Source organism: Arachis hypogaea, chromosome 15 (genome assembly GCF_003086295.3).
Source record: "Arachis hypogaea cultivar Tifrunner chromosome 15, arahy.Tifrunner.gnm2.J5K5, whole genome shotgun sequence".
NCBI lineage: Eukaryota > Viridiplantae > Streptophyta > Magnoliopsida > Fabales > Fabaceae > Arachis > Arachis hypogaea.
Genome location: NC_092050.1, coordinates 93,950,700 through 93,977,200, shown reverse-complemented (window position 1 = coordinate 93,977,200; position 26,501 = coordinate 93,950,700). Strand labels below are relative to the sequence as shown.

Genomic DNA, 26,501 nt, shown 5'->3' with positions numbered 1-26,501 from the left:
GCAACCTCGCCGCCTGTTTTCTTGCTTCGGCTTTCTTGTTTTCTGTTTCCTGCTTTCTTGCTTCTACTTTCTTGTTTTCTGTTTCTGCTTCTTGGTTTGGTGTGTTGCTGTTGTTTGGTGTTCTTGGTGTTGGTGGTTGGTGTTGGTGGTGGTGTTTGTGTTGGTAGTGGTGGTGGTGGTGGTTGTGGTGTTGGTAGTGGTGGTGTTGGTGGTGGTGCTGGTGGTGGTGTTGGTGTTGGTGGTGGTGGTGGTAGAGGAGGTGATTGTGTTGGTCGTGGTGAGGGTATTTTTGTCCAAAAAAATTAAAAGGACGATTTTAATACAAAAAAATGTTAAGGATGATTTTAAATCCAAAATTACAATGGGGACGGTTTCGATTCGGACCCTCAACGTCATGGACCAAAACAATACTTATCCCTAACAATAATTTACCTGTATATAGGATTTTATTTTATAAAATATATATGTAATTTCTAAAATAAATTATCAGTTAGTAGAGAAGTTTTATATAGGTGAGGCAGAGACTGAGCTAATAGTCCAACTAAGTTTAAGGATCATACCCGAAGTTTAGACAAATTATACTGTACAGTTCTGATAAGAATTATGGCCAAGAGGGAACCAAGAGAAGTCTGATGCAGAAGACGTTCCTTGTGCCATAGAACACCAGTCAAAATCTATCCAGGAAAATAGCACATTAGCATTTAGGACATACTTGCAGTTTTACATAGTTTAGTGCCAAAAGACAACACCTACCAGTTTATGAATGCTTGCATTAAAAGAAGAGTCTTGACTGAGTATAAGGAGTATAATCAGCAACATGTAAATTTGATTAGCTGTTCTCCTTAGAGCATTGTATAGAGCTTTCAGAATAGGCATTAACTGTTAATTTCATTAGATAGATAAAGATCACAATAAGTGGCAGTGACATATATCATATCGATAATCAAGTAAACACATGAATCATAACGTAATAAGCCTCCACAGGATTCTACTTCAAAGTCTTCTTTTGTCTTCTAGACATATAACTAATTAATTCATTCCCACTTCCTCCATATGAGAAACTTTAAGTTTGCTACCACATACCAAGGTATCCATGTCAGTCCGCACCAAGACATACTCTAAAAAGGTAGAATTTCCTTGCAACAGTGAGTACAGAAGAAGAACAACAACCTCATTAGCCAAGCATCTGTGGGGGAATAAAAGTGATAAGGTTTTAGAAACTGATGTGTTTAGAAGCACGAGTATATAATTAAGGACGCTTAATGCAAAAATGGAAGTCAATAACCAGGAGACTCTAGGGTTTCTAACCAAGAAACTGATGCACCGAGGACACCAATATCTTCTTTTGCTTTTCTTAAATTCAATTATTAGTAACCAATTCAAACATTATTAACAAGTTCAACATGATCCATGCTAACTGCTAAGTTTCTTCATATATGGATAATCATAATTCATTCTTCTCTCCCTTATCATGAGTCATGACGTATAACCAATGTAATCCTTAATCTGATTTATCTTTTTAGGGATATGTATAGCCATATCAATCTCATAGCAGGGACATCTATATTGTTATATACTTTATTACTATTATTTTATGGCACATGCTATTTTAGTAATAGTCCACATTCAACTTCTGACGATAACTAAAATCTTGATCTTCGTGTGTTAGTTAGTAGTTATATATCAACTCACAGATTAGGAATCTTATTTCAGCAGTGTTACATTAATTAACATAGTTAGCAGGTAGATGAATTTTTACACAATATTTTAAATACTTATTATAACTATCTCAGCTTGGAATAATAATAATAAATTACAATTCTTTTTTTCATTATATGATCCTTCTCAGCTTAATTCATAGGATGCACATACCATAACTTTCCTCTGATTTATAGTGGCACAATCATTTAAAGCTTAGATGTTGTCAGATCCCTCCAACCTTAGCCACTCATCAGTGGCTAATGCACGTCTATTACTCTATAACAGAAACAATTCCAATCAAGAAAAATAATTAAATAACCAACACTTTTTTCTTAGTTTAAAAATATTAACTCTATGAATACGAAGCAACAAACCTGGCCAACTTGTTTCATAAATTCAATTATTTCTGGGCGAGGACCGACGCCGGTGGACCAAACTACCATTTCATGAGGTATGGAAGCAACTTGACCGCTTACTCTATCTTTGGCCGAGATTTCTCTCTCACTTACTTTGATAACCATAGATCCTAACTTCACATCTATGCCATCCCTTTTGAACTTTGTTTCAGCAGATTCTATGATTCTCTTGTACAAAGTTGGGGGCAGGCATCCCAGTGTCAGAGTTTTAAACTCAACAGAATCAATTTTGTATTTCAGAATCTGCTCAGCAATTATGGGCTTTGCAATATTCTTTGCAATCTCACAAATTGCCTAAACAATAGAACAATTAACACACTAAGACAAACAACCAACCAAGGTAAAAAGCAAAAATGAAAAAGGGTCAAAGCTTATTCAAAATGCAAGTACCTTATCAAGGTAAGGGTATTCAAGAAACTTGTTTAGCCAATCAATCTTTAGCAAAAACACAGAAACAAAAAACAATGCATCAATAAAAACCTAAACCCCAAAAAATTCAACCAAAATGAAACTAATCAATGCATTCAGGAACCTAGATTTCACAAGCAATTTTATAAGAACATAAAATAAAGAACTGTAACCATTACAAGTTCTTATCATAGAACAGGAAATAGAATTAGAGTTAGTGATGGAACATAGGATAATATAATTAGAGTTAGCGATGGAATTGAATGAAAGAAAAAAGCGATGAAAGAGAAAGGAGATTAAGGTTACCTGCACAGCTGAGGTGAGATCAAAGAGAGAAACACAGCAACACATGGAGAAGAGCAAGCACTAGTGGCGAGATCGAAGAGAGAAACGCACATTAGAGTTCGAAAGGGAGCGACGCGAGCAAGGCTAACAGAAGGGGTGCGATGGGGAAGAACCGGAAAGGGGTACGACAGAGCCTCGGTGCGATGGCGATGCAAGGCCGATAGCGCTGCCCATGGAGCATTTAGAGCATGGTTCTGAAAACTGAACCGGACCGACCGGTTCAACTGGAAAAATCTGGAACCGGTCACCTAACCGGTCCGAGTAAGGTTAGAAACCGTCTGGCAGAAAATCGGTAAAAAAACCGGTCGAACCGACGATTAACCGGTGAACCGGGAGAACCGGTCGGTTTTTTTACGGTTTATTGGTTTGAAAATATAATCCTAAACGGCGTCGTTTTGCTCTTAAAAAAATAAAAAAAAAGGAAAAAAAATAAAACCCAACAAAGTAACAAACAGCACTACGTCTACGTCCCTACCCCTCTCTCTTCTCTCTCACTCTCACATTCAAATCCCTAACCCTATCAGAGCCCCCAGCCGCCGCTACCGTCAGCCCCCATTCGCCGCTACCATCAGCCCCCAGCCGCCGCCACTCTTCTCTTCCTCAACGTCTCTGTGCTCGTCGCGAAGCCACTCACCTCACCTCCTCAACCCTAATTTCCTCTTCTAACTTCCTCCAACAAACTCCACCGTCACTACCACAATTGACGCCGAATCGGAGCTTCTGTCAGCGAAACTGCCACCGTCGCAGATCGAAGCAGCTTCCAGCGGCGTCGTCATCTTGAACTCTGAACTTTGAAGCTTCTGGCATCGCGAACGTCTACTCAGCCCTGTTCTTCTCGCCGTCGCCAACGTGTTTGTTCCCCTCGCCGTCGCCAACGTGCTTGTTCCCCTCGCCGTCGCCAACGTGCTTGTTCTCCTCGCCGTCGTTCCAGTGCCTCCAGAAGCTTCCTTCCTCCAACAACAAGTTTACCTACAACTGCGACAACCACACCTTCAACTTCCTCGTCTATAATGGCTTCATTCGGTTTCTCTATTTTTCTCTCTAGATCTGTTTTCTCTGATTCAATTTTGTGTATATATGTATACATTTTTGTGTAAATTGTGTTGTTTTGAATTTGATTTGTTTTGTTTGAATGGTGCAGTACTGAAATTGATCTGGTTTTGAAACTTTAATTAAAATAAAAAAAGAAACTGATGATCCTCTTCTAGCTCACTGTCACCACGGTCGTTCCTCCCTCGCCGTGTCTCCAGTAAGCCGCAGCTTCTTTAGTTTCAATTTCTAAGATTCTGGCTTCTGAGTTGATTTTTTGTACTAGATTCTGAATTGGGATTGTGTTCTGAGTTGGGTTGTTCCTTAATGCGAGTCTGAATTTAATTTGAATTGTTTCACTTAGTTTTTCTGTTTCTGGATTTCTGTTTCTGGATTTGGAGGTTGAGTTGTCTGTAACTCTGTATTCTGAGTTTTTGTTGTTGAAAAGCATTGAATTTGTTGAATCTAGTTAGGGTTTGGTTAGTTATAAGAGGCTTGTTGCATAATAAGAAATTTCATCAATGTGTTATTCAATTGAATTGTATATTGGCAGCCCAAAAAGGGATAATTGAATTGTATAAGAGAATTGATGTTTTGAATAACGGTTCCGCTATGTTACCAACAGCATATCTGCCAACTTCTGCCAACTCTTATTTATAATTGTGTTTTATGAAAGTGTGTTCGTGGATGTGTCTAATAAAAATGTCTTTTTTATAGCTGTGTTTAATAAAAGTGTCTTTATAGATATATTTTCTGGATGTGTCTCTTTATATATGTATTTAAAATATATTAATTATTAGACACATCCACGAACACACTTCCATGAAACACAATTATAAATAAGAGTTGGCAAAAGTTGGCAGATAATATGTTGGTACCCTATACTTTTCCTTTGAATAATTAGCCTTGGCTTGACAATGTTGCCTGCAAGATCTTTAATTTTTTGCAGCTTGAGTGGAAATTTTGCCTCAGTTAGTTGTTTTAAAGTTATCAATAAATTTAACTCAATCTGAATATTATCAATGAATTTTTCATCTTCAATTTTTATTATATCTTAAATTCTATTAAAATTTTTTTACTTAAAAATTCATGAATTTTAATGAATTTAAATATATAAAATTATATATTAAATTTTTAATAATTTTATTTAATATTTAATTAAACCGGTTGAACCCCGGTTGAACCCCGGTTGAATCACTAAACCAGTGAACCAGTCACCTCACCGGTTCATTGACCGGTCCGGTTCTCGCAACCTTGATTTAGAGCCTTAGAGGGGATGAGTGTGGAGGCGCGGAAGTGTAATGTCAAATGAATAGGAGATCGTGATACCAAAACCATTATTTTTAATATTTCTAACGGAATAGTTTAAATTACAAACATATTTTTTGTTTGTAATAATTTAATAAAATGCAGTATTTTTGTTCATTTGATTACATACAGATTTTCCGTCGGCAACTATATCTCAAAAAAAATAATTTTTCTGACAGAATTATGAATGAATTCTCTTTTCCGTCTGTAATTTATGCTAATTCATTTTTCTTCATTTCTGACAAAAATTCCTCGCAAAATCTGTCGGTATTATCGTGGGATAAAATCTATCGGAAATATCCGTCTGTAATAACTAGTTTTGTAGTAGTGACTAGTTAGAGCTTTTCGACTAAGATTATAGCACTGATATTATGTAATCTTTCACATTGTAATAATTTGCAACTGGAGTATGGTATTATAATCGTTTATAATACTTTTCTGACTTGTAGCACTGATGTTTAACTCTTAATTATTTTTTATTTGATTTATTCTTATTTTTTATTTGATTTATTCTAACTAGGTTTGCAGGTTTTATGAACCCTGTTGGTTCTCAGATTTTAATTTTTACGCATGTTTTTAGGGTTTTAATGAATGAAGGCGTCTTTGAGGTCATCACCCAGGTTTTGCAAAGTCAAGATAAGAAGATGGTGCTAATTGGGTATTGATTCTCCTTTGTCACCTTAATCTGTTTATGATTCAGTTTTGGGTGTTCAAGCATTTTCTATGTTTAATTTCTAATGTGAACTTATTATGATGGTTGCAAAGTAGATATCCTGATTCTCTTCTTGAATCAAGTTCTTAATCTTTTGCGATCCTATGTTGTTCGGCAGGAAGGAATAAGACTTCTTGGACTTCTGGTATGCTTTGTATGTGAATGGGGTCACATTTTTCTTATGACATGAATGTATAAAATTACTCATAAGGCATTTATTAGACATATTATCCGATACTGGTTAAAGGAATGATAACAAATTTTAGGGACAACATGTGTTACCAGTTTCTTGAGATCCTTCATAGTCTATTGGATTTATGTACATTATCTAGACCACAGGTACCTGTTAATGATATTTTCTTTAATTTCAATTGTTTAACCGTATTTGATTACTATGGATATGATAATAATTGTTATATATGACATATTTAAGGGTTGTGAATGTTTTTGGGTGAACTTTTCAAATTTTTTTAATTTACTTACAAATTAATAGTGAGGTGAACTTTTTGATTTGATTACAAGTTTTATAGATATGGAAATATAGTGATTTGAGTTAACACATGATTGATTCAAAAGCCTTCAGCCACAAATAACTAAAGTGTATTGGTACAAGAAAGTTACTTATATTTATAGTAGGTTGAGGTTTTAATTTCGTCTTGAGTGTATCAAAAACCTTGTGTTGGATTAGCAATTTGTTTATTTATTCATTATCCTGACATGACATGACTATTCCTGATTTTTAAGTTTAAAATGGAGGGGTCGCTCCATGCAATCCTTATAGTATGGGTGTATTCAGTTTTAGATTGTATTTCTCTCTGCTAAAGTAAAATTTTGATCTTCTTAGTTGGTAATGTAGTTTGTCCAGGGTTGATGTTGCTATCATATACCAAAAAAATTACTGTCTGGAACTGATGCAGTTAAATTAATTCTTGCTAGTTCGGAATCTAAATTGTGTATCTTCTAATTATTGGAGGAGAAGTTAGTTAGTAGTCTTTTTTGTATTTGAAGTCGACTTGTTAAAAAGATAAGTTTGGATGTTGAGTAGTAATTTATTACACATCCTCTGAATTGTTGGAAAAACTTCTCTTTCACATAAGGTGGAAGTCCTTTTCTAGGTTAATAACATGTATTCCTGGACTTTTTTTTATTAATTATTTCATTTTTTTCTGGCAAAGGGACATAGTTATTAATATTTTTTTTAGAAGCATTTGGGTCAACTGGTTGAAGTTGTTGCATCCAGAATGGCAGCAGTGACAACATCAATATTGAGGGCGAGAAACGAGACGACACAATGATGCAAAGAGGTTAGCGAGCGGTGCAGCAACGAGATGGAGGCCGGCGAGAGGCAACAACAGAGAAAGTTGAGGCTTTGAGCTCGCGTTGGCCATAATCGAATAACTTTGAAGATGGAGACGAGAACGTCTGCGAGGTTAGAGAAGAGAAGCAAAAGGGATGTAGATAGGGTCTTTAATTTTGGGGATTAGGGTTTTTTAAAATTGATTCAGGGACTAAATTGCTCACAAAATGTTTTCTCGTCCACGTCATCTATCCCTTACTTTGCCAACGTGTTAAAAGGGAGTCCACCTCATCTTTCTGGTGGAACCTAGTTGACAGAAAATGCTTGAAGGACGACTCTGAGTTCCGAAGTGCAACTTTAGGGATGCATATGAGTAATTATTAATTTCAGGGACCTTTATGAGGCTCGAGTGTAACATGAGGGACCACTTTGAGTCTTAACTCAGAAAGAATTATTGTAACTTTTGTGCCTGCATGCTCCTACTATAATGATCCAAACCAAGTTTAATTATGGCATGCAACTCCATTGAGAATGAGTGCATAAAGACATTAGGTGCACTTACATGTTCCATATAATACCCTATCACCTAAGCTACTCCCGATAAGCAAGAAAAATAAAATCAACATCTAAATGCGCGATAGTTTTGAATAGCATCAGGGTGCAATGGCTGTAGCAATTTCAGCACCTACGTTGTTCCCAACATAAGCGAATGACACATTTATGCCAACAAATAAAAACCTTGCAATCATTGACTGCGCAAAAATTGAATGGGATACAACATCAATACCTTTGTCTCCCACATGGCAATTTGCAACCCTCAAGCCTCTGTCATGGTCTGGCTCTGTGTTGTTTCTATGCTAGGAAAAAAAACCCATAATAATTTGCAAAAATTAAGTATAAAATTCTAGCCAACCACTTAACATTACTCACTCACTATAGGCTTAAGTAATCTTTTATAAGTATTAGACCAACAACAAATCTATTCAGTAAAAGGTAAAAGTTATATACTTGGAATTCTTCATAAAATGTTTATTTTAGCCCCTCTTCGAAGAATTTTATGCTTGTTGATATGACTAGTATACGTCAGTTACGAGTTATAGCTCGGCAAAGACCATAAAGGTCGACCAAAGCATAACCGACATCTGACCATAACCGATATCCGACCAAAATATCATAACGTCAGATATGCAATTAATTCTCTTGCCGAGCACCATTACTCGGAGCGACAACGGTCATCTTCGTCTCCCCAATATAAAGGAATGACAGGAAGAACATAAGAGGTACGCAACTCTAAAAAGCAACCCTTATTATTTACTCACTTACTTACTTGAGCGTCGAAGTACCTTTTGCAGGTACCCACCCCCTGTGTTCTCCATCGCCAATGTGTTCCTCATCCCACAGCAGGAATTCACCAACATTCACTGGAGGACGAGTTATACCTCAGCAAAGACCAGCAAAAATATTTGGCGCCCACCGTGGGGCCAAAAATATAAAGTTTTTTCTATTTATCGACCTCATTACTGTCACATTTATCCATGGCTGATGCACCTCCATCCACACCATCTGAACTTCTCCAGATGGTAACTTATCTACAATAAGCCAACCAACGTATGGCGAAGGCAAAACAACGCATGACGGAAGCAAACCAGAAAACGGCAAATCAGATTGCCGAGTTAGCAAATGCTCGTATTGAAAACAATAATGATCGTCGTGAACAACCAGAGGAGGAAGAGCACTAATCTGATCCAACACATGTCTCCGAAACTATTTGGATTGTAGAAGCTCGGCCTCCACGGAATGAAGATGCTCGGCTTTCGTAAAATGAAGAAGCTCAACCAAAAAATGAAGATATCGAATCCGATAACTCTGTAGGGCCACTCATGGCCGATATTATTAATTTCGAACTACCCAGAAAGTTCACTTTGCCACCAACCTTAACCCCTTACGACGGTTAGGAGATCCGAAGAAATACCTCAAAAGGTTTAGATCCATAATGATCGTCAATGGTGCTTCCGATTCCGTCTCATGTCGCTGTTTTCCATCTTATTTAGATGGTCCTACACTTGATTGGTTTTGTTTTTTGCCTGCAGATTCTATTTCTTATTTTTGGGAACTCGCGATGCTCTTTGAGGATCACTTTGCTGGATCTGCCATCTATCTACATGACTCCGACTACTTGAACACAATCAAATAAGGCCAGAATTAAAGTTTGAAGGACTACATGACTCGTTTCACAAAGTTGGCCATGAGCATACCATATTTCCATCCCGAGGTGCATTTGGACGCCATCAAAAGCAGACTTCGATTGGGAAAATTTCAAGAAGCAATCCCAGTAGCCAAACCAAAGACCCTGGCGGAGTTCCACGAAAAAGCAAAGGGACAAATGGACATTGGGGAACTGCAACAAGCTCAGAAGGTCGACAAACCTCTCTATAAAGACGAGGATAAAACTCGGGACAGCAAGTGGACTTTCAAACGGATCCCTCGCTACGATTCATATGCTCAGTTCAACACAGGCGTGATGATATCATCAAGGAAATTGACGTTCGGATTTTCTATCGATTTAGAATTTTTATAAAATATATTGTGTTGGTAGTATAGCTTCTAAACCAACAGAGAATCCTTTCGTATAAAAGTTTTGGTTGTCACTTAAGCAAACCCAATAAAAATAATAAACCGAAGCATTCGAACCTCGGGTCGTCTTCTCAAGGAATTGCAGGGAAGTATGACTTATTATTAGCTATGGAAAAGGTAGAATTTTGGGTTTTTAAAATAAGGAACAAGTAATTTATATGACAAGAAAAATAAATTAATAATTAATAAAATTCTTGGCAATGTATGAGAATTAGAAGTCCTATCCAAGTTATCCTTATCAACGGTGATGAGAATTGGGATTTTATCCCACTTAGTTAACCTTTGCTAAACAAAGGTAGGTCAAGTGGACTAATCAAATTGATCCTCAGGTCCTAGTCAATTCCTAAGGAAAGACTAGAGTTATTGGAATTCAAATCAATTAGCAAAAATAACAATTATCAATCACGATGAGTTTGATAACTCAAGAGTCTCCAATTAATCAATTAAAGCCAAGAATATAAAAAGCTAAATAAAAATAATAAATCTGAAATACCTCAATTGCATTAATAAAAGAAAATCAATCTGAACATAAAGAGTTCGTAAACTAAATTGATAAATTAAGTAAAAAGAACATTGAACCTGTGATTGAATAAGCAATCCTAAAATAAGAGAAATCCTAATCCTAAATCCTAAGAGAGAGGAGAGAACCTCTCTCTCTAAAACTACATCTAATCCTAAAATTGTGTATATGTATGTCTTAGTTCTTTGGATGCATTCTCCCACTTTATAGCCTCTAATCTGTGTTTTCTGGGCCAAGAACTGGGTCAGAAACAGCCCAGAATTCGCTGGTTGCGAATTCAAACACGCTGATTTTCGTAGATGCGACGCGTCCGCGTGATGCATGCGTTCGCGTCACTTATCCTCAGAGCAACTATTGCAAATTATATATCAAATCGAAGCTCGGGACGTTAGCTTTCCAACGCAACTAGAACCGCCTTATTTGAACCTCTGTAGCTCAAGTTATGACCATTTTAGTGCGAGAGGGTCAGGTTGACAGCTTTGCAGTTCCTTCAACTTCTTGTATTCCTTCCACTTTTGCATGCTTCCTTTCCATCCTCCAAGCCATTCCTGCCCTGTAATCTCTGAAAACACTTAACACACCTATCAAGGCATCGAATGGTACTAAGAGAGGATTAATAATAAGCAATTTAAAGGCCAAAGAAGCATGTTTTCAATCATAACACAAAATCAGGAAGGAAAACGTAAAACATGCGAATAATATGAATAAGTGGGTAAAGAGTTGATAAAAATCACTCAATTAAGTACAAGATAAACCATGAAATAGTGGTTTATTAGAGATTCTCAACTCCAAGCTCATCAAGCCTCCCCGAGAAGCCGGCAATTATCCCGAAGCAAAGAACCTGGACAAATTCCAATATTGCACCTTTCATCAAAAGCATGGACATACAACCGATGAATGTGTCATTGCCAAAGATCAACTTGAGCGATTAGCTCGGCAAGGACACCTCGACAAGTACGTTGGAGGCCACATACAGAAACAAAATACACAGAACTCTGACTCACCTCTTGTGGGTTAATCTTCTAGTGAAAAAGACAAAGCTCATACTACTCCACCTGATCAACCTCGTGGAGTGATCAACTGCATATCCGGAGGCTATGCTAGAGGAGGACAAATGAGTTCCACTCGAAAGCGCACTTATAGGGCCATGCTTGTAGTAGAGAATACAACCAATAATCAAGAACCAACACTAACCATACCAGAGCTGACTTTCCATTCATCCGACTTTAACTCCAGTGACCTTAACTTGAACGACCCAGTCGTCATTATTCTTCAATTAAGAGACCTAATAGTTCGAAAGGTACTATTGGACTCCGGAAGCAGTGCTGATGTCTTGCTCTATTCTACATTCGGGAAGATGAAGCTAATCAACAATATACTCCAGCAATCCGTTGGGAACCTAGTCGGCTTCTCAGGCGAACAAGTTCCTGTCTTGGGTTCAGTGTGGTTACAAACCACACTTGGTGAGCATCCCCTATCTAGAACACAAAATATCTAGTATCTTGTGGTAGATTGCTTTAGTCCGTATAACCTCATACTTGGCATACCTTTTTTAAATAAATTCAGTGCCATTGTATCTACGGTTCATCTTTGTGTGAAGTTTCATATGCAGGACAATATTGTTGCCACAGTTCACACTGACCACCATTAAGCTTGGCAATGCTACAACACAAGTCTAAAACATCCAAGGTGAAACAGAGAGGCACAAGTCAATGCCATCCATAAAAATCAATCTCCATTGGCCGAACTAGATCCTCGTGCCGAATTTCAGGACCGACCTACACCAAATTAAGAGCTAACAAAAGTAAACTTAACTAACGATCAAACAAAATTCACTTTTGTATGATCAACCATTCATGGAGCTGAAAAGGAAAAGCTTGTCCAGTTCCTTCGGCAAAATGCTAACCTTTTTTCCTGGACTCCAGCAGATATACCAGGGATTGACCTATCTGTGATCACTCATAGGCTGGCCATAAACCCAGTGGCCCGACCTATATCCCAGACAAAACGCAACCTCGGCATAGAAAAGCGACAAGCATCGGTGGAGGAAACTAAGAAACTCATTGAGGCAAACTTCATCCGACAAATTAGATTCACAACCTGGTTAGCTAATGTTGTTATGGAAAAGAAAAATAACGATATATGGAGCATGTGCGTCCACTTTATTGATTTAAATAAAGCATGCCCTAAAAATGCATACCCCCTACCTTCTATTGTTACTTTAGTTGATAATTCTTTCGGTTTTGGCACTTTGAGTTTCATGGATGCATACTCTGGTTATAACCAGATCGTATTGCATCCATCAGACAAAGAAAAAAAGCCCATTATAACAGAATATGTGATGAGCGGATAATTTATACCCTTTTTGGCATTGTTTTTACATAGTTTTCAGTATGTTTTAGTTACTTTTTATTATATTTTTATTATTTTTTATGCAAAAATCACATTTTTGGACTTTACTATGAGTTTGTGTGTTTTTCTGTGATTTCAGGTATTTTCTGGCTGAAATTGAGGGACCTGAGCAAAAATCTGATTCAGAGGCTGAAAAAGGACTGCAGATGCTGTTGGATTCTGACCCTCCTGCACTCAAAATGGATTTTCTAGAGCTACAGAAGCCCAATTGGCGTGCTCTCAATTGCGTTGGAAAGTAGACATCTTGGGCTTTTCATCAATATTTAATAGTCCATACTTTGCCTGAGATTTGATGGCCCAAACTGGCATCTAAACGCCCACCAAAGACCCATTTCTGGAGTAAAACGCCAGAACTGGCACCAGAACTGGAGTTAAACGCCCAAACTGGCACCCAAGCTGGCGTTTAACTCCAAGAACAGCCTATGCACGTGTAAAGCTCAATGCTCAACCCAAGCACACACCAAGTGGGCCCCGAAAGTAGATTTCTGCACTATCTGCACTTAGTTACTTATTTTCTGTAAACCCTAGTAACTAGTTTAGTATAAATAGCACTTTTTACTATTGTATTAGGATCAATCTTTTGGAGAGCTTATGCCATATTTCACGTTTGGAGAGGCTGGCCACACGGCCATGCCTAGACTATTTTCACTTATGTATTTTCTACGGTGGAGTTTCTACACCCCATAGATTAAGGTGTGCAGCTCTGCTGTTCTTCATGAATTAATGCAATTACTACTGTTTTCTATTCAATCACGCTTGATTCTATTCTAAGATACTCACTTGTACTTCAATAGAGAGAATATGATGATTCGTGACACTCATCATTATTCTCAAACCTATGAACGCGTGCCTGACAACCACTCCCATTCTATCTGAGCTCAACGTAGTCATCAGAAAATAGCTTGAGTGCGTATCTCTTGGGTCTCTAACACACGGACCGAGTTCGTGAGATTAGTATCTTCGTGGTAGAGGCTAGAATCAATTTGCAGCCATTCCTGAGATCCGAAAAGTCTAAACCTTGTCTGTGGTATTCCGAGTAGGATCTGGGAAGGGATGACTGTGACGAGCTTCAAACTTGCGAATGTTGGGCGCAGTGACAGTGTTCAAAAGGACAAGGGTCCTATTCTGATGCTAGCAAGAACCGACAAATGATTAGCCGTGCGGTAGCTGTACTTGGTATTTTTCATCCGAGACGAGAAATCCGACAGTTGATTAGCCGTGCAGAGATCGTACCTAGTTTTTTTCATCCGAGAGGATCATACAGCTTGCCATGGAAAGAAGAACGCATGATTGGAAGAAGACAATAGGAAAGCAGAGGTTCAGAAGAAACAAAGCATCTTCAAACACTTATTTGAAATTCCCACCAATGAATCACATAAGTATCTCTATTTTATTTTATGTTTTATTTATCTTTTAATTATCAAAACCTCATAACCATTTGAATCCGCCTGACTGAGATTTACAAGATGACCATAGCTTGTTTCAAATCGATAATCTCCGTGGGATCGACCCTTACTCACGTAAGGTATTACTTGGATGACCCAGTACACTTGTTGGTTGGTTGTGCGGAGTTGTGAAAAGTGTGAATCACAATTTCCCACACCAAGTTTTTGGTGCCGTTGCCGGGGATTGTTCGAGTTTGGAGAACTGACGGTTCATCTTGTTGCTTAGATTAGGTAATTTTATTTTATGTTTAAGCTTTTTAATTTTAGTTTTTGAAAAATTCAAAAAAAAAATTGTTCTTCAGAATTTTTTAAGAATGAATTCTAGAGTCTTATGAGATATGTTGAAACCTGGCTGGCTGTTAAGCCATGTCTAATCTTTTGGACCGAGATTTCCACTTTCCATTGTAGAAAGGACATGTCTGTAATTGATATGCTAAAGCTTGGCTGGCCACTTGGCCATGTCTAATTCTATTGGACCGAAGCTTTAGACTAACATTGCACGAATCCTGGAATTCTTATTAAAAATTTTGAATTTCTTTATTTTCTTTTGCCAAAATAATTTCAAAAAATACAAAAAAATTTAATAAAACCATAAAAACCAAAAATTTTGTGTTTCTTGTTTGAGTTTTGTGTCAAATTTTAAGTTTGGTGTTAATTGCATCTTTTTAATTTTCTTAAAATTTTTGAAAAGTCATGCATTGTGTTCTTCTTTGATCTTCAAGTTGTTCTTGATGATTTTCCTTATTTAATCTTGTGATTTTCTTGTTTTGTGTCTTTTATTATTTTTCATATGCATTTTCGAATTCATAGTATCTAAACATTAAAAATTTTTAAGTTTGGTGTCTTGCATGTGTCTCTTTTCTTAAAAATTTTCAAAAATATGTTCTTGATGTTCATCATGATCTTCAAAGTGTTCTTGGTGTTCATCTTGACATTTAAAGTGTTCTTGCATGCATTATTTGTTTTGATCTTAAATTCTCATATTTTGTTTCATTTAGTTGTTTTTCTCTCTCTTCATTAATTCAAAAATAAAAAAATAATATCTTTCCCTTGTTTTACTCATAAATTTCGAAATTTTGGGTTGACTTAGTCAAAAAATTTTCAAAATTTAGTTGTTTCTTGTTAGTCAAGTCAAAATTTCAATTTAAAAATTCTATCTTTTTAAATCTTTTTCAAAAATCAAATCTTTTTCGTTTTTTTTCAATATTTTTGAATTTCTTAAATTAATTTTCAAAATATTTTTCTTAATTTTATTTCATATTTTCAAAATCATGGCTAACATTTAGTGTTTTGATTCAAAAATTTCAAGTTTGTTATTTTCCTGTTAAGAAAGGTTCAATCTTTAAAGTCTAGAATCATATCTTTTAGTTTCTTGTTAGTCAAGTCATTAACTTTAATTTCAAAAAAAATCAAATCTTTTTAAATTCCTTCTCAAATCTTTTTCAAAATAAATTTCAATCATATCTTTTTCAAAACATAATTTCAAAATCTTTTTCTAACTTCTTACCTTTTCAAAATTTATTTTCAAATCTTTTTCAATTAACTACTTGACTTTTTATTTTATTTTAAAAGTTTACTATTTCTTATCTTTTTCAAAACCACCTAACTACTTTTCTTTCTCTAATTTTTGAAAACCACTAACAACTTTTTCAAAATTCTTTTTAATTAACTAACTGTTTTAAATTTTAATTTTAATTTATTTCTTCTCTTGAATTTCTAATTCTAACTAATAATTAAAATAAAAACAAAAATATTTTTCTTTTCTTTTAAATTAATATTCGAATACTCTCTCTCATCTCTTTCTATTTATTTATTTAATTACTAACACTTCTCTTCTTCTTAAAATTCGAACCCTCTCCCTCTTTCTGTGTTCGAATTCTCTTTATTCTCTCTCTACCTCATTCTTCTATTCTTCTCTTCTTCCACTCATATAAAGGAATCTCTATACTGTGACATAGAGGATTCCTATTCTTTTCTATTCTCTTCTCTTTCATATGAGCAGGAACAAGGATAAGAACATTCTTGTTGAAGCTGATCCGGAACCTGAAAGGACTCTAAAGAGGAAGCTAAGAGAAGCTAAAGCACAATACTCTGGAGAGGACCTAACAGAAATTTTTGAAAAATAAGTAGAGATGGCAGCTGAAAATAACAACAATAGTGGAGATGTAAGAAAGGTACTTGGTGACTTTACTACACCAACTTCTGGCTTCTATGGAAGAAGCATCTCAATTCCTGCAATTGGAGTAAACAACTTTGAGCTTAAGCCTCAATTAGTTTCTCTAATGCAGCAGAATTGCAAGTTTCATGGACTTCTATTGGAAGATCCTCATCAGTTTTTAGCTGAATTCTTACAAATCTGTGACACTGTTAAGACCAATGGGGTTAATCCTGAGGTCTACAGACTTATGTTTTTCCCCTTTGCTGTAAGAGACCTGAACTCTTGGGAAAAATTGGTCAATGCTTTCTTGGCCAGATTCTTTCCACCTCAAAAGTTGAGCAAGCTTAGAGTGGAAGTCCAAACCTTCAGACAGAAGGAAGGTGAATCCCTCTATGAAGCTTGGGAAAGATACAAGCAATTGATCAGAAGGTGTCCTTCTGACATGCTTTCAGAATGGAGCATCTTATGTATATTCTATGATGGTCTGTCTGAATTATCCAAGATGTCATTGGACCACTCTGCTGGTGGATCCCTTCATCCGAAGAAGATGCCTGTAGAAGCCCAGGAACTCATTGAGATGGTTGCAAATAACCAGTTCATGTATACTTCTGAAAGAAATCCTGTGAATAATGGGATGACTCAGAAGAAAGGAGTTCTTGAGATTGATACTCTGAATGCCATATTGGCTCAGAATAAAATATTGACTTTGCAAGTCAATATGATTTCTCAGAATCTGACTGGAATGCAAGCTGCATCCGGCAGTACTAAAGAAGCTTCCTCTGAAGAAGAAGCTTATGACCTTGAGAATCCTGCAATGGAAGAGGTGAATTACATGGGAGAATCCTATGGAAACACCTATAATCCTTCATGGAGGAATCATCCAAATTTTTTATGGAAAGATCAGCAGAAGCCTAATCAAGGCTTCAATAATAATAATGCTGGGAGAAATAGGTTTGGCAATAGCAAGCCTTTTCCATCATCTTATGAGCAACAGACAGAGAATTCTAAGTAGAGCCTCTCTGACTTAGCAACCATAGTCTCTGATCTATCTAAGGCCACTCTCAGTTTCATGACTGAAACACGGTCCTCCATCAGAAATTTGAAGGCACAAGTGGGTCAGCTGAGTAAAAGAGTTACTGAAATTCCTCCTAGTACTCTCCCAAGCAATACAGAAGAGAATCCAAAGAGAGAATGCAAGGCCATCAATATACCCAACATGGCCGAATGCACAGAGGGGGGACAGGCAGTGAATTCCAGTGAGGAAGACCTCAATGGACGTCCACTAACCAATAAGGAGTTCCATATTGAGGAACCAAAGGAATCTGAGGCTCATACAGAGACCATAGAGATTCCACTGAACTTACTGTTGCCATTCATGAGCTTTGATGAGTATTCTTCCTCTAAAGAGGATGAAGATATTACTGAAAAGCAAGTTACTCAGTATCTATGAGCAATCATGAAGCTGAATACCAAGTTATTTGGTAATGAGACTTGGGAGGATGAACCTCCATTGCTCATCAATAAACTGAATACCTTGGTTCAATAGAAATTACCTCAGAAGAAACCGGATCTCGAAAAGTTCTTAATACCTTGTACCATAGGCACCATGACCTTTAAGAAGGCTCTGTGTGACCTTGGTTCAAGTATAAACCTCATGCCACCCTCTGTAATGGAAAAACTAGGGATCTTTGAGGTACAAGCTGCAAGAATCTCACTAGAGATGGCAGACAATTCAAGGAAATAGGCTTATGGACTTGTAGAGGATGTCTTAGTGAAGGTTGAAGGCCTGTACATCCCTGCTGATGTCATAATCCTAGACACTAGGAAGGATGAGGATGAATCCATCATCCTTGGAAGACCCTTCCTAGCCACAGCAAGAGCTGTGATTGATATGGACAGAGGAGAGTTAGTCCTTCAATTGAATGAGGACTACCTTGTGTTTAAGGCTCAAGGATCTTCTTCTGTAACCATGGAGAGGAAGCATGAAAAGCTTTTCTTAATACAGAGTCAAACAGAGCCCCCACACTCAACTTCTAAGTTTGGTGTTGGGAGGCCACCATATCCTCTGAGTCTCTGTGAAGCTCTCTAAGAGCTCACTGTCAAGCTATTGACATTAAAGAAGCACTTATTGGGAGGCAACCCAATGTTATTTAATTATATTTATTTATGTTCCATTGTCATTTTATGTTTTCTTTAGGTTGATGATCATGTGAAGTCATAAAAACAGCTGCAGAATTAAAGAAAAATCAAAAACAGCATCAAAAACAGCACACCCTGGAGGACAGGCTTACTGGCGTTTAAACGCCAGTAAGGATAGCAGAATGGGCGTTTAACGTCCAGTCTGGCAGCATTCTGAGCGTTAAATACCATAATGGGCAGTATTCTAGGCGTTTAATGCCAGAAAAAGGTGTCTGGTGTCTGGCTGGCGTTAAACGCCAGAAAGAGGCAACAGACTGGCGTTTAACGCCAGGAAAGGTAGCAGAGCTGGTGTTTAACACCAGAATGGTGCAGGAAGCAGAATTCCTTGACACCTCAGGATCTGTAGACCCCACAGGATCCCCACCTACCCCACCTCTTCTTCTCTCCTCTTCACACCTTTCCATAACACTCTTCCCCAAATACCCTTCACCAATCACATAAATACCTCCTCCCCAAACACCATTCACCTATCAAATCCTAGCCTCTTCCCCATATTCTCTTCACCACTCACATCCATCCATCATAAACCCCACCTACCTCACCATTCAAATTTAAACCATTTCCCTCCCAAACCCACCCCTTCATAACCGTATCCCCTCTCTCTTACCCTATAAATACCCCTCCTTACAACCTTCAATTTCACACCTCATACACACTTAACCCCCTTGGCCGAATTCACTACTCCCCTCCATCTCCTTCATTTCTTCTTCTTCTACTCCTTTCTTTCTTCTTTTGCTCGAGGACGGCAAACATTTTAAGTTTGGTGTGGGAAAAAGCTCTGCTTTTTGTTTTTCCATAACCATTAATGGCACCTAAGGTGGGAGAAACCTCTAGAAAGAGGAAAGAGAAGGCAATTGCCATGGGTGATGGAGAGATTCATCTCAAAGGTCCATCAAGACCACTTCTATGAAGTTATGGCCAAGAAAAAGGTGATCCCCGAGGTCCCCTTAATGCTAAAAAAGAGTGAATATCTGGAGATCCGACGTGAGATTCAAAGAAGAGGTTGGAAACCTCTCACCAACCCCATCCAACAAGTCAAAATCTTAATGGTTCAAGAGTTCTATGCTAATGCATGGATCACTAAGAACCATGATCAAAGTATGAACCCGAACCCAAAGAATTGGCTCACAATGGTTTGGGAGAATTACTTGGATTTTAGTCTGGAAAATGTGAGGTTGGCATTTAACTTGCCAATGATTCAAGGAGATCCACACCCTTTCACTAGAAGGGTCAACTTTGATCAAAGGTTGGACCAAGTCCTTAGGGACATTTGTGTGGAAGGAGCTCAATGGAAAAGAGATTCAAGAGGCAAGCCGGTTCAACTAAGAAGGCTTGACCTCAAACCCGTGGATAGGGGATGGTTGGAGTTCATCCAACGCTCAATCATTGCTACTAGCAACTGGTCTGAAGTTACAATAGACTGGGCTATCATGATCCATAGTATCATGATTGGAGAGGAAGTAGAAGTTCATGAGATCATACCTCTAGAACTCTACAAGGTGGCGGACAAGCCCTCTACTTTGGCAAGGTTAGCCTTCCTCATCTCATCTGTAACTTATGCAATTCAGCTGAAATTATCATAGAGGAAGACATCCTCATTGATGAGGACAAGCCCATCACTAAGAAGAGGATGGAGCAAACAAGAGAGCCCACTCATGGACCTCAACAAGAGCATGAGGAAATTCCTCATCAAGAAATCCCTGAGATGCCTCAAGGGATGCACTTTCTCCCATAAAACTATTGGGAGCAAATCAACACCTCCTTAGGAGAATTGAGTTCCAACATGGGGCAACTAAGGATGGAGCACCAAGAGCACTTCGTTATCCTCCATGAAATCAGAGAGGACCAAAGAGCCATGAGGGAGGAGCAACAAAGGCAAGGAAGAGACATAGAGGAGCTCAAGCACTCTATAAGATCTTCAAGAGGAAGAACTAGCCGCCATCACTAAGGTGGACCCATTCTTTAATTTTCTTGTTCTTATTTTTCTATTTTTCGAATTCTATGCTTTATGTTTTGTCTATGTTTGTGTCTTTATTACATGATCATTAGTGTCTAGTGTCTATGTCTTAAAGCTATGAATGTCCTATGAATCCTTCACCTTTCTTAAATGAAAAATGTTTTAATTTGCAAAAGAACAAGAAGTACATGATTTCGAATTCTATCTTGAAATTAGTTTAATTATTTTGATGTGGTGGCAATACTTTTTATTTTCTGAATGAATGCTTAAACAGTGCATATTTTTGATATTGTTGTTTATGAATGTTAAAATTGTTGGCTCTTGAAAGAATAATGAAAAAAGAGAAATGTTATTGATAATCTGAAAAATCATAAAATTGATTCTTGAAGCAAGAAAAAGTAGTGAAAAACAAAGCTTGCGAAAAAAATGAAAGAAAAAGAAAAAGCAAGCAGAAAAAGCCAATAACCCTTTAAACTAAAAGGCAAGGGTAAAAAGGATCCAAGGCTTTGAGCATTAATGGATAGGAGGGCCCAAAGGAATAAAATCCTGGCCTAAGCGGCTAAATCAAGCTGTCCCTAATCATATGCTTGTGGCGTGAAGGTGTCAAGTGAAAAGCTTGAGACTGAGCGGTTAAAGTCGTGGTCCAAAGCAAAAAGAATGTGCTTAAGAGCTCTGGACACCTCTAACTAGGGACTTTAGCAAAGCTGAGTCACAATCTGAAAAGGTTCACCCAATTATGTGTCTGTAGCATTTATGTATCTGGTGGTAATACTGGAAAACAAAATGCTTAGGGTCACGGCCAAGACTCATAAAGTAGCTGTGTTCAAGAATCAACATACTGAACTAAGAGAATCAATAACACTATCTGAATTCTGAGTTCCTATGGATGCCAATCATTTTGAACTTCAAAGGATAAAGTGAGATGCCAAAACTGTTCAGAAGGAAAAAGCTACTAGCCCCGCTCATCTAATTAAAACTAATCTTCCTTGATGATTTTGGAATTTATTGTATTTTCTCTTCTTTTTATCCTATTTTGTTTTTAGTTGCTTGGGGACAAGCAACAATTTAAGTTTGTTGTTGTGATGAGCGGATAATTTATACCCTTTTTGGCATTGTTTTTACATAGTTTTCAGTACGTTTTAGTTACTTTTTATTATATTTTTTTTAGTTTTTATGCAAAAATCACATTTCTGGACTTTACTATGAGTTTGTATGTTTTTCTGTGATTTCAGGTATTTTCTGGCTGAAATTGAGGGACCTGAGCAAAAATCTGATTCAGAGGCTGAAAAAGAACTGCAGATGCTGTTGGATTCTGACCCTCCTGCACTCGAAATGGATTTTCTGAAGCTACAAAAGCCCAATTGGTGCTCTCTCAATTGCGTTGGAAATTAGACATCTTGGGCTTTCCAGAAATATATAATAGTCCATACTTTGTCTGAGATTTGATGGCCTAAACTGGCGTCTAAACGCTCACCAATGACCCTTTTCTGGAGTAAAACACCAGAACTGGCACCAGAACTGGAGTTAAACGCCCAAACTGGCACCCAAGCTGGCGTTTAACTCCAAGAACAGCCTATGCACGTGTAAAGCTCAATGCTTAGCCCAAGCACACACCAAGTGGGCCTCGGAAGTAGATTTCTGCACTATCTGCACTTAGTTACTTATTTTCTGTAAACCCTAGTAACTAGTTTAGTATAAATAGCACTTTTTACTATTGTATTAGGATCAATCTTTTGGAGAGCTTTTGCCATATTTCACGTTTGGAGAGGCTGGCCACACGGCCATGCCTAGACTATTTTCACTTATGTATTTGCTACGGTGGAGTTTCTACACCCCATAGATTAAGGTGTGCAACTCTGCTGTTCTTCATGAATTAATGCAATTACTACTATTTTCTATTCAATCATGCTTGATTCTATTTTAAGATACTCACTTGTACTTCAATAGAGAGAATATGATGATCCGTGACACTCATCATTATTCTCAAACCTATGAACGCATGCCTGACAACCACTCCCGTTCTATCTGAGCTCAACGTAGTCATCAGAAAATAGCTTGAGTGCGTATCTCTTGGGTCTCTAACACACGGACTGAGTCCGTGAGATTAGTATCTTCGTGGTAGAGGCTAGAACCAATTGGCAGCCATTCCTGAGATCTAGAAAGTCTAAACCTTGTATGTGGTATTCCGAGTAGAATCTGGGAAGGGATGACTGTGACGAGCTTCAAACTTGCAAATGTTGGGCGCAGTGACAGTGTGAAAAAGGACAAGGGTCCTATTCTGACGCTAGCGGGAACCGACAGATGATTAGCCGTGCAGTAGATGTACTTGGTATTTTTCATCCAAGACGAGAAATCCGACAGTTGATTAGCCGTGGAGAGATTGTACCTAGTATTTTTCATCCGAGAGGATCATACAGCTTGCCATGGAAGGAAGCACGCATGATTGGAAGAAGACAATAGGAAAGCAGAGGTTCAGAAGCAACAAAGCATCTCCAAACGCTTATCTGAAATTCCCACCAATGAATCACATAAGTATCTCTATTTTATTTTATGTTTTATTTATCTTTTAATTATCAAAACCTCATAACCATTTGAATCCGCCTGACTGAGATTTACAAGATGACCATAGCTTGCTTCAAGCCGACAATCTCCGTGGGATCGACCCTTACTCACGTAAGGTATTACTTGGACGACCCAGTGCACTTGCTGGTTAGTTGTGCGGAGTTGTGAAAAGTGTGAATCACAATTTCCCACACCAATATGGAAAAATGCCAAGTTGTTATTGACATGCATAGCCCAAAGACGATCAAGGAAGTTCAGTGATTGACAGGGAAACTAGTCGGTTTATCCATATTTTTGCCCTGCTTTGCCTCCAAATCTTTTTATTTTTTTCAATCTTTAAGAAAAAGAAACGAATTTCTCTGGGATATTAACTATGAAGCCACATTTTCAAATTTAAAAGAAATCCTTTCAAAACCACCTATTTTACAAAAACCAAAAGTTGGAGAGAAACTTTATCTGTATTTATCTATCACTGACTGTACTGTTAGTTCTGTCCTCGTTACAGAAAGAGACAAAGTCTAACAACCTATTTACTTCACAAGCAAATCACTTTAAGATGCCGAGCATTGTTATCCAAAAATAGAAAAACTCGCACTCGCATTGGTCTTCTCAGCAAGGCGCCTCCGACCTTACTTTCAAAGTCACATCATCAATGTTCGTACAGATCAACCGCTCAGACAAGTGCTCACTAAGCCGGAATTAGCTGGAAGACTAATCAAATGGTCAATTTAATTGTCAGAATTCGATATCAAATACTAACCCCGAGGTTCCATCAAATCACAATACTTGTCAGACTTCATTGCCGTACTTTGCCAAGCTCCGATGACACAAGCACGTACTAGACTTTATATGTTGATGGAGCTTCAAATCCTCATGGTTCAGGAGCAGGAATACTCCTTGAAGACCTAAAGGGAACAGTTCTGGAACACTCTCTCCGATTTTTATTTAAATCAAGCAACAATCAAGCTGAATATGAAGCACTTATTGCTGGCCTCAGGTTAGCCATTGATCTGAATATTTCTACTATAAAGGTTTACTGTGACTCTCTCTTAGTTGTTCAACAAGTAAATCAATGTTTTCAAACAAAAGATCCTCTCTTAATGAAATATTTGGACATTGTCAGACAACTTACAAAACAATTTTCAAAATTTGAAATTCACCACATCCTCAGAGATCAAAATCATCGGGCAGACATCTTGTCTAAATTAGCTACTACACAATCACACACTGCTACCCTTTTACAGTCTATTTTGCTGAAGCCAAGCATCAATACAATGAATATTTGTCAGATTACTAACGACAATAATTGGCAACAGTGAAAGAGTATAACCGCCGACTTAGAAATTTCTTCTCGGTAAAAGAGAAATAACCTCGTTGCAAGTATAGTTCCAAACCGATAAGTAACACCCAATCAAAGTTTAATTTTGGTTGTCACAAGTCCAACCCAATAAAATAACTGAGAGTTTGGGTCTCGGGTCGTTCTCCCTAGGAATTACAATCAAGTGCTCAATTATTGGTTATGAGTTTCATGGGGGGTTGGGTTGATGAAACAAAAAATTTAAAAACGCAAGAAACTGAAATCAAACAACTAAAGAAAGCAAATACTAAAGAGAGACATTCATGGCAAGGATTGAGAATCAAGGCTTTCTATCCTAGTCATTAATTATCATACAACAATTAACAAAAGCTAATCCTATTTAATCATCTTCAACATAGGAAGAAGGTATAATGTTATCTTCACTTGAGAGAAAGTCAAATAAGACTAGTTAATCTCAATCCAAAATTCCTAATCAACTTACTAATTGAATTAGCAAGAGATTAGAGTCAATGGAAACAATATTAACTAACAACTCTAGATCACCAACATAAGTTGGGTATCAATGACTCAAGATTGCCTAATTTCTCTTTCTAAGCCAAGAATGCTCAAAAAGCTACTCTAACATCCAACCAAGCATTTTGTCAAACACTTGGAAGGCATAAAAGGAAAGCATCATAAAATTTCAAGAATAATCAATTCTACAACTACCCAATGCGAGAAATCAACAATAACAACTAAAGAAAACAACATTAAACATGAAATACCTCAAATTGCATTAAAGGAAATTGAAATTGACAAGAGTGCTCATAAACATAAAAATGATATAAAAAAGAAATTAACAAAAGGAACTAAGAGAGCAAAGATATAGAAACAATAAATTATAAAGAAAACAAGATGGAAGCAAGAATTAAACCTAAATCTAAAAGAGATCTAACCTAATTCTACCCTAATTCTAGAGAGAAGAGGGAACTTCTCTCTCTAAAAACTACCAAAAGCATGTTTCCTACACCAATCTAATTGCTCCCCCTTGACCCATCTTGAGTTCTGCATCAAATAGCTTCAGAAATGAGTTGGACTTGGGCCTAGAAAGCTCAGAAATCACCCCCAGCAAATTCACTTTAATGAGGTCACGTGATCAGTGTCACGCGTGCGCGTCGCTGGCAGATTTCCTCCTCACGCGTACGCATGGGTGACATGTGCGTGTGGCCTTGCAAATGTCCTTCTCACGCGTACGCGTAAATGACGTGTGCGCGTGGCCTTGAATCCTCCAAATTCTCATTTCTTCATGAATTCTCCACTTTGCATTCTTTTCTCTTCACTTCTTCCATCCAATACATACCTTATGAACTTGAAATCACTCAACAAACATATCAAGGCATCGAATGGAATTAAAGTGAATTAAAATTGGTAAATTAAAGGCCTAAAAAGCATGTTTTCACTCTTAAGCACAAATTTAGGGAGAATTACAAAAGCATGCTATTTCATTGAATAAATGTGAGATAAGTTCATAAAATCCCCCTAAATTAAGCACAAGATAAATCATAAAATTGGGGTTTATCAAACCTCCCCACACTTAAACTAAGCATGTCCTTGATAAACCCATATTTTATGATATATTTTGTGCTTAATTTGAGTGATTTATTCAATCCTCTACCCACTTATTTATATTAATTGCATGGTTTTACTTCTCCTTCCTTATTATGTGATGTATGTGAAAAACATGTTTCCTATGCTTTAAAATTAATTATTTTAATTACCTTTATTTCCATTCGATGCCGTGATCAGTGTGTTGAGTAGTTTCAGATCTTCTAAGGCAGGAATGACTCAAAGGATGGAAAGGAAACATACAAAAATGGAAGGAAAGTACAAAACAAAGTCTTTGAAGAAATTGGCATCCACGCGATTGCATGGACGACACGATCGCATGCCAAACGCGAAGAAGCAGTGACGTGGCCGCACGACTGACGCGACCGCGCGCCTTAAGCAGAACGCACATGACGCGGTCGCATGACTGACGCGACCGCGTGGCAAGAAAAGCTCCGAATGACGCGACCGCGTGACCCACGCGGACGCGTGACAG

The 26,501-nt window shown here is 37.5% G+C and overlaps 1 protein-coding gene, 1 long non-coding RNA gene and 1 other non-coding gene across 3 annotated transcripts; 1 reads left to right on the top strand and 2 right to left on the bottom strand.

The window, feature by feature from the left end:
- Positions 1 to 565: 565 nt before the first annotated feature.
- Positions 566 to 1,187, bottom strand: LOC140179519 (uncharacterized). Its single transcript, XR_011873006.1, has 3 exons — positions 1,084 to 1,187; positions 754 to 879; positions 566 to 674 (listed from the first exon to the last, which is right to left on the bottom strand). It is a non-coding gene; the product is annotated as an uncharacterized lncRNA (long non-coding RNA).
- Positions 1,188 to 9,437: 8,250 nt separating this feature from the next.
- On the top strand, positions 9,438 to 12,049 carry LOC140179262 (uncharacterized). The gene is made up of 4 exons (XM_072217943.1): positions 9,438 to 9,760; positions 11,136 to 11,324; positions 11,397 to 11,816; positions 11,983 to 12,049. Exons 1-4 carry the CDS (start codon positions 9,438 to 9,440, stop codon positions 12,047 to 12,049), a joined length of 999 nt encoding a protein of 332 aa, XP_072074044.1.
- A 4,676-nt stretch (positions 12,050 to 16,725) lies between these two features.
- On the bottom strand, positions 16,726 to 16,833 carry LOC112752992 (small nucleolar RNA R71). The gene has a single exon (XR_003177396.1). It is a non-coding gene; the product is annotated as a small nucleolar RNA R71 (small nucleolar RNA).
- Between the last annotated feature and the right edge of the window lie 9,668 nt (positions 16,834 to 26,501).

What these genes read in the sequence shown, in the direction of transcription:
- LOC140179262 (XM_072217943.1), top strand. Translation starts at nt 9,438, where the DNA reads ATGACTCGTTTCACAAAGTTGGCCATGAGCATACCATATTTCCATCCC. An exon ending in ATATCATCAAGGAAATTGAC is followed by an intron (nt 9,761 to 11,135) that starts GTTCGGATTTTC and finishes ACCATGAAATAG; the next exon opens with TGGTTTATTAGAGATTCTCA. An exon ending in CCTGTCTTGGGTTCAGTGTG is followed by an intron (nt 11,817 to 11,982) that starts GTTACAAACCAC and finishes TTTCATATGCAG; the next exon opens with GACAATATTGTTGCCACAGT.